The 7,653-nt window shown below is 46.0% G+C and overlaps 3 protein-coding genes across 3 annotated transcripts; 1 reads left to right on the forward strand and 2 right to left on the reverse strand.

Annotated features, from left to right (window-relative positions):
• Nucleotides 1-465: 465 nt before the first annotated feature.
• On the forward strand, nt 466-792 carry VTP01DRAFT_3691 (uncharacterized protein; the record flags this gene model as incomplete). The annotated part of the gene is made up of 1 exon (XM_069382290.1): nt 466-792. One exon carries the CDS (start codon nt 466-468, stop codon nt 790-792), a length of 327 nt encoding a protein of 108 aa, XP_069236017.1.
• A 3,899-nt stretch (nt 793-4,691) lies between these two features.
• On the reverse strand, nt 4,692-5,413 carry VTP01DRAFT_3692 (uncharacterized protein; the record flags this gene model as incomplete). Its single annotated transcript, XM_069382291.1, has 2 exons — nt 4,692-4,986; nt 5,046-5,413. The coding sequence occupies 2 exons, from the start codon at nt 5,411-5,413 to the stop codon at nt 4,692-4,694; spliced, it is 663 nt and encodes a 220-aa protein (XP_069236018.1).
• Nucleotides 5,414-5,435: 22 nt separating this feature from the next.
• VTP01DRAFT_3693 (uncharacterized protein) lies at nt 5,436-6,224 on the reverse strand (the record flags this gene model as incomplete). The annotated part of the gene is made up of 7 exons (XM_069382292.1): nt 5,436-5,442; nt 5,502-5,551; nt 5,600-5,605; nt 5,663-5,846; nt 5,951-5,965; nt 6,028-6,077; nt 6,153-6,224. The coding sequence occupies 7 exons, from the start codon at nt 6,222-6,224 to the stop codon at nt 5,436-5,438; spliced, it is 384 nt and encodes a 127-aa protein (XP_069236019.1).
• Nucleotides 6,225-7,653: the final 1,429 nt, after the last annotated feature.

Raw genomic sequence — 7,653 nt, forward strand, 5'->3', positions numbered from 1 at the left:
ACCCAGTAACTTCTTTAATCATTCATGACGATTTGTTTTTACAACTTTTAAGGTCGAATGACCCCATCGAGTTCTAGGGATATTGTACTGGTAGCCTATCTATTCGTACACACCGCAAATTGGTTCTACAGTATCGATCGCGCCAAACGCAAGCTAAATCATGGCAGTCCATCAAGTGCCTGAAATTTTTATGACAATAATATACGAGAGCATCACGGTCTCGCTTCGCTTCGGCTTGATGAGCCCATACGCTACGCTCCGGTCATCGTCGATGCCCTCGGTGGCGTTCCCCGGGACCCCGATATGGGGGAAGCCCCCATGCACCCCTTCGTGTTGAGTGAAAGGATTTCTGGATCAGCCGGGAAGACGTGCTTTTTGGGTGCTTGGAACGATATAAGCAGGAGATAGTGGACCAAAAGAAAGTGTAGCTGTTTATTCGTGTTGCTGCCATTATGGAACGGGGGCATGGTCGTCCGTGGACTCGTGCTGTCATTACCTATTACTCGCCGCCTATCGTCACCTCTCCTCCTTTACACCGAGCCATCCGCTCACCCTGCGACGCCTGAAAGTCCTGTCCACATTGTCGACGCGTTCAGTCCACGTGTCCTCCATCTCCAGTTGCGTATGCCCGCCGGGAAAAGAGGAAAGGTCATCCGGGTTGAGTGCATGCTGTGTACAGAGCCAGCTTTGAGAGCGTCGGGTTGTCAGTCGTGCAGCATCTGCTTGATCGCGTTAGAATCGATGACTTTCTCGGCGGCAATGTCTGTGATGACCGTCCTCGCTCTCAGCTGAAAGTGTGCAAGGGACGATGACCGATGTGGAACGAAACAGCCATAACCTGAACAATGGAAGAGGGGGAGATTATACCGGGCTTGCATACTTCCACTGTAAAGCACACGTCTCACCTCACTCCTTTTGATGGGATCACGGAAGGAAAAGGTGCAGCAGCAAGTCTCCCTCCAAAAATTATAGGGCGTTTGCGTGCCTGCGACCATTGAGCTAGCGAAAGCGCTTCTTGGTACCTCTGCACTACCCATCCATGCATGTACCCATATATCTCGCTTGTCTCTCGCCACAAATGCCTTCCACACCCCTTCCACACTCGCCCATCCATCCACCCACCCACCAACCTCATCCCCACCCCCACCAAGAATGCAGGATTCGACTTTTCGATGTTGCCCACCCGCACCCGCATAGCTCGCTGCGCATCGCCCCATCCCAGCCCGTCCCGCCAACCCCGCTGAAATAATGAAATCGGGTCGATATGTGTCTGCACTAAGTCTCTGGATAATAAACCCGTGTGAGAGGGAAACACTGCTGTGGGGATATAAGGCCGTAACGTACGGAATAGATACTATGAAAACGTAGATCGTCTCTCGTCGGGGACGCGTATGATACGCAAACTCTCGCTAGATGCCTCTACGGCCGAAACACGAAAACACTGTCGAACTAGCGGAAAAAGGGTCTCTCTTTATTTGGTACATCCGCTTCGACCAAAGTAGCCGAGTGGGCGGAGAATCAATAGATCTCGCTGCAGTGGCCTCAACACTGCACCAGCGCCGGAGCAGCCAGTGTCATGAGAGCATTAGTAGACCTTTCAAAATCCAAGCGCCAAGATTGGCCGAAAGCAAAAAAATCTACCGAGTCAAATCACGGGAGCCAGCGAAAAGAAGCATAGAACCAGCTACTCAATCAAAAAGCCAATGAGAGCAGTTAGGTCACCTTCCATGTTTGTGAGTAGCAAAGTTCATAAGACTCTTTTTTTAGACACAAGCGCTTTTTGCTCGCTACGCTCACGCGCTTGGCGGGAAACCTGGTGCTGATCCGACGTTGTGGAATAAACTCGCTTGGCCTTCATAAACCTCCATTCTCCGGCGGTTTTGCATCCGCTTCGCGTCTGCAAGCTCAACGCCATCGAATTCCCGGTTTATTCACACCGGCGCTCGCATGAAGCATTGGCGAGAGATATCTAATAGATGTCTTTTTTTCTCTTCTTGGAAGGAGGTTCTGCCCCCTCCAGGACTCTCCGCTCCTACGCAAGGCTGCTTATTCAATAATTGATGTCTATAGTCTATATCATTCGTATACTTCGTCTATACAGTAGTCCATATTCTATTCATATACTTCTCTGTGTACGATGTTGCGAGTGCTGTTGTGGGAGTAGATGCGAACGGAAAGAAGATAGAGGTGGATTTGGGTGAGCATACGCGAGAAAGCGCAACGTAAAGTTGGCCTTGTGAAAAGGCAGGGGAGGGAAGATATAAGCTCATATGCTTCATAGATTGTCCTTGACTTTTGTGTATAGTCATTGCAAAGGCTATACGGACTGGGAATTGGTGGCGGCATAAAATGAATGGAAGAGGATCATTGGAAGAAGATTCAATGTATTAAAGTAGATATTTGTGCGAATGGCGGCGTCTGTCCATTTTCTGGAAGCATGACCGATACGATGCGACACTCTTCCTGAAATTCTGAAACTGTAGGCGCCATGGATAGCATTGGCAACGGTTTCATCCAGCGTGACACCGAGGGACGAAAATGCAAAGGCATTGTTGTAAGCACGGACGTTTTGACGGAAGTCACGTGCAGCAGCGTTGTTTTCTTTCCAAAGAGATTGAAGTGGTTCAGGTGGTGGCTGTGGTAGTGGAAGGTTGATGTTTCCATTTTTGCAGCAAAGGTTAAACACTGAATCCTACCTTGATCCTGATACTCTCTCGAATAACCACATTTTGACATCACAAAAAGGGTAATTCATTCTTGTCTGAGGCAATGTATGTCTGTGCTCGACGACATCTCTACCGGAAACCATATGTTCAGCGAAGTTTGGTTGTCAAGCGATACGCATGGAATCATTCGAAATAACTTGCATAGCAACAGCGCCTGCTATGCTTGCAATATCCATTTCATCGTAGTTTCGACGCCGAGGGCTATCAGTCAATTCGATGATATCAATATCATGTGGTAAATATTTCCACAACTAATGAAGACTGCATTATTTGAAGAGTATTCAATGATGAGCTAAACCTTGTTTGTTGCTCATTTTGTTCTCGCTCTGTCGATCTATTGAAACGTGGGTTGTGCGGACACAAACGACTCGAGCGTCTCAAATGGTCTGTTCGATCACAGCTGTTGCAAGAATGTCGCGGGGTAATATTTGTATGCTCTTGTATGAAGTCCATTGTTGTTCTGAAAGGAAGACTCAACAAAACGCAGATATGAAAACAGTAAAACGCTTTTCCCAAACTACATATAATCTTCCTCGCTTGTAAAGAGTGTATCACCTTTTATGCTTGATGAAAGAGATGTTTCTGACGACCCACAGACAGCCGATGGTAGTTGCAAGAGTGATCTGAGACAATACTCAATTTGCGAATTGGCTGGCAGAAAAGGAACTTTTTTTCATGGTTTTTTTTTCTTTTACAAGTGCTTTAACGGTCGCTACGCTCCCTGCACTTGACTCGCTGCGCTCGTCCCATTAACCGAAAAGGTTTTCAGTGAAATCCGCATTAAATAATAATCTCGCTTGGCCTTCATAAACCTCATTCTCCGGCGGTTTTGCATCCGCTTCGCTTCTGCAGGCACGGCGCCGTCGATTCCGGTTTATTCAGACCGCCGCTCGATGGGAATCCATTTTTTTGATTTGGTGTTAGCGCTCCTGCGTCGCGGCGCATATACGCCCGTAATTCTCGGTTAAATTCATAACATTAGCGCTCACCTCTCTATCTCCTGAACGTGTTCCTTCGTCGCGATGCGCTTCGCGCAAAGACACTGGGAATTTCTGGAATACAAACCCTTAATCCATAAATTGAACACCTTAGATCCTCGTATATACACTCCATTACTCATTCTGAAATATATAGCATGTTTCCACCTAAAGGACATATACATTTAGCTGATCATTCAATGTAGTTTGTCTTCCACCCAAGAGTTTGCTTTGACAACTCTACTTCTCGTCTACCTAGTGGCTCGTTATCAGCTAGGTCATTTACAATGCTGAATATGCAAAAATTTTCGAAGTCCCAATCCTCAGATTTGTGTCTGTTCTGCCTGCCAAACTCCAAAAGTGAACGTTAATTTTGTAGCCCATTTCGTGTTATACACTCTTCCATCCAACGCATGTGGATGATGTATAAATTAACTAACTATAATCTTCCATCAAAAAATCGGCACATCCCCGCTCCTCAGATCACTACAGCCGCCAGGAAAAAAGTGCTTCCATAGCGATTTTTTTCGAATTTGAGGGCCCACCGGCCACTGACAGGGGAGAAACGCTTTCCAAACGTGGATTTTAGCGCTCAAAGAGGAATGTTACACAGGTTATTTTCTTTAATAGAAGAGAAGCAGCTACCTTTTCAGGGCAATGGGCGTCCGACAAGGCGTCCGAACAAATGCTGCCTGCTTGGAGGAAATATGTACACCTGATCTCTTCAAGGTCAGCGTGTCAAAAAACCTATCGATTTGGATGCCTATAAGGCGCTGGAACGATAATGTCAGTAGGTAGTTATACAGATAAAAGAGGCTTGTGTGACTTTACCTGCAGCTGTGATAGTTTTCCATTATGGGTGGGAGCAGCATAACGTGGTCGTCTATCTCCCAAAGCACACTCATCCTGCTGATCTCGACCATCCTGTACTTTCCTTCAAATGGAAGGTTCATCTTGAAGGCCGTCGCCAGATCTCCTTCTCTTGTAATTAGTAACCGTGATTTAAGTAAGCTAACAAAATTCCACCCTCAACAAGCAGTCCAAAGACCTCCGGATTGTCGACGCCGAATGCAACCAGCTTATTCAGTGCACGCTGCAGCTCCTTGCCAAGCTTGACGAGGTCACATTCCAATCGTCCTTTGGAGTTATTCCCTCTGCGCTTTACTTCCACAAAGAAGAACTCGTGATTGATGCTAGAGACTGTATCCGAGAACAGCACGATGTCAGGGAACATTGTCATGCCTGTCTCTTGGCCATCAGGCGGTGTCATGTGGTAAGTGAGCCTTATAAACTGAAGTGTCAGACACTTGATAGAACATGCTATCCAAGGCACAAGGCATACCAGTCAAACTTGACGTCTTGCAAGCGTGAGGTCACGCAGTTATTTAGCAGAGGCCGGAGAATTTCTATAGTTAAGCTGGCTTCCCCAGACGCTGGACGTGGTTCTTCGTTATAGAGCATTGGCGTCATTGCTATCAGTATCTTGGCGCAGCTAATTGCTGCTGCGCTTGCCTTGCTCCTCAACCGCATTATCTCCTTCTCCACTTCTTCCTGACTGGCCGACATCGCGCGCTGCACTGCCTTGCATAATAGCAAGATGCTGTCCTCGATGTCCTCCACCTGGCCAACTGAGTGAAGCGACTCCTTGAGAATGACGGACCTTTGCCGTGCTTGCAGTCCGGACAGGACACAAGGAAGTGTTGGTGACATTAAAAACACGAAGGAAAGAAACCTATAATCTGACCGTGCGTTACAAGGATGAAGAACAAGACAAATGTAAATAAAATTCGGTACTTACAGCACGCGGGCGGGCGAAAGATACTTACGGTGTTGAGCACCGTGGACTGACTTTAACCGGCATTCTCAAAGCAATGTCATCATGTCCTTTGCATTTACTGTCCACTGGGGATTCGATTAATAATTAGCGATAGCAAGAATAAGAAGTGTCATATGTGATACCTCTCCAGCAGCAGTTTCCGAGGAATCCATACCATAGTATGAATTTAGATAAATGTGTTTGATTTTGCGCCGTTTACTTTCTCTGCTGTTCCAAGACCAGGTCGCTGAATCCGAGTCTGTATCTTGCGCGGAATGCTTATCATGTTTGCGAGAGGCGCTGTGATCGTGATCGGACTGCTGGGAGCTGTCGAATTGTTGGTTGTAGACTGTCACGCTCGATCCAGCCTCCGCGTCGATAATATAGACGTTGGCGGTGATTGACTTTGTCTATCTATCGTCTACTTTCACTTCCTTTTTGACGTTCTATATGTAGAATAGCAGAGAATTTAATTGACACAATCAGTAAACCAAAAGTCTTAGGTTACCTTCCAACTCCCCAGTAACCGCCTAGCCTCCGCAGCTTGGGTGCTAGTGCCTTTTTCCACTACTTCTTGGAGCGATTTCCTCAATTTTTTAAAGTTGCTCGCAGCTTTTGCTCAGGATGGTCGACTTCAATACTGTCAACGGCGTCTTGTAGCCGCCAATTTGACGGTTCATTCGCGAGGAAGTAGTTGGTTGACATGGAGACAGAGTATAAAGGAAAGGGGCTATTGCTTTCTGCCGCGGAACAAGGTGTAGTTTATAGTTCGTTTATTCTAGGGCGATGCCATGGCCGCATAGGGCATTGTAGGCTGCCTGTTGAGCGATTGGGAGGGGGGTATATATAATAAAAAAAACCTCTGTCGAACGAACCAAGAGGAAAAAAAAGGTACGGATTTTACATGAATGTCGGGAAGGGAGAGGAGTACAAAACTCAAACTGAGAAAAACCTCCTAGGAAAGAGAGGATAAAAAAGAAGGAAAGGAATGGGGGAGACATCAGACCATAACTGGCAGAAGACGAGGGAGTATAGGAACAAGAATTCGGGGACCGCCGTGTAGTGCAGGCCACCAGTCTAACTATTTCAGTATTAGTCAAAAAAGCGTAAACGTGGCCCTGTGCCATTACCGGACATCCCACGGGGGGATAGACCTCAGCTCTGATGTCGCAGAGCAACCTCTTTTTCTTTTTCTTGCTTTTTTTAACAACACTACTGAGTCGCGATACAAAAAGGTTGAGCAAATGATAGTTCGTTGCTCTTCACTCTGCCACAATATCTCTTATCTCAACAGCATCCACCAGGCACTGAGATTATCTGATGAAAATAAGAGGTCGCTGGTGTTGTATCCAAAATACAGTGATGATAACACACTGATAGACTCAGTCATAACACCGACAGATCACATATATACCACGATCATTTAGATAGATGGTCTTTCATCTGTTAATTCAGTAACAAAACGTCTATTATCAGTCTCACTATATACAGCGTTACCAACACCCATCGACACAACAGCTGGCCGTGCTCCAGTATGGAAAAAGCAATGATGGCAATGTTGTTGGCCGAGTTATCATCTCGTTGGAATATCTTATTGCAATAGCTGCATTTCTCGCCTGGAGCGTTTCGATGCATTTATTTTCATCCAGCTTTAACTTTGGGATCTGTTGGGAAGGTGCAGGCTGCCGTCGCAAATAATGCAACCACTCCCTGGCTTTACAATATTAAATAAATGATGATGAACCAAACTTAAATTATTTTTGATTTCAAGAATAGTCGTAGTCTCTTGACCGAACCTCTTCTCTGGATTTACAATACTGGATAATTGATGGCTCAAACTTGAATTACTCTCGATTTGAAGGATTACTACTGTCTCCTGAGTAAATACTATATCAAAATACCGCACTTTATTTGAAAAACATGATTGGCGAGCCACCACCTGCGAACCTACACGCCTACACGCCGTCTGTGATATACGTTACTTTGGATATCCATGAACTGCGGCTATTTATTGTAAGGAACGGTAAACATAAGGAATGACTTATATGGCATATGAGCGTAGAGTTCGTACCTCTCTTGCGGTAATTGGAGTGTACATAAAATTAGAAGATTGAAAAAGCGGAGGAATATCAGA

The sequence above is a fragment of the Rhizomucor pusillus genome, assembly GCF_041956525.1.
Source record: "Rhizomucor pusillus strain CBS 183.67 unplaced genomic scaffold VTP01scaffold_18, whole genome shotgun sequence".
NCBI lineage: Eukaryota > Fungi > Mucoromycota > Mucoromycetes > Mucorales > Lichtheimiaceae > Rhizomucor > Rhizomucor pusillus.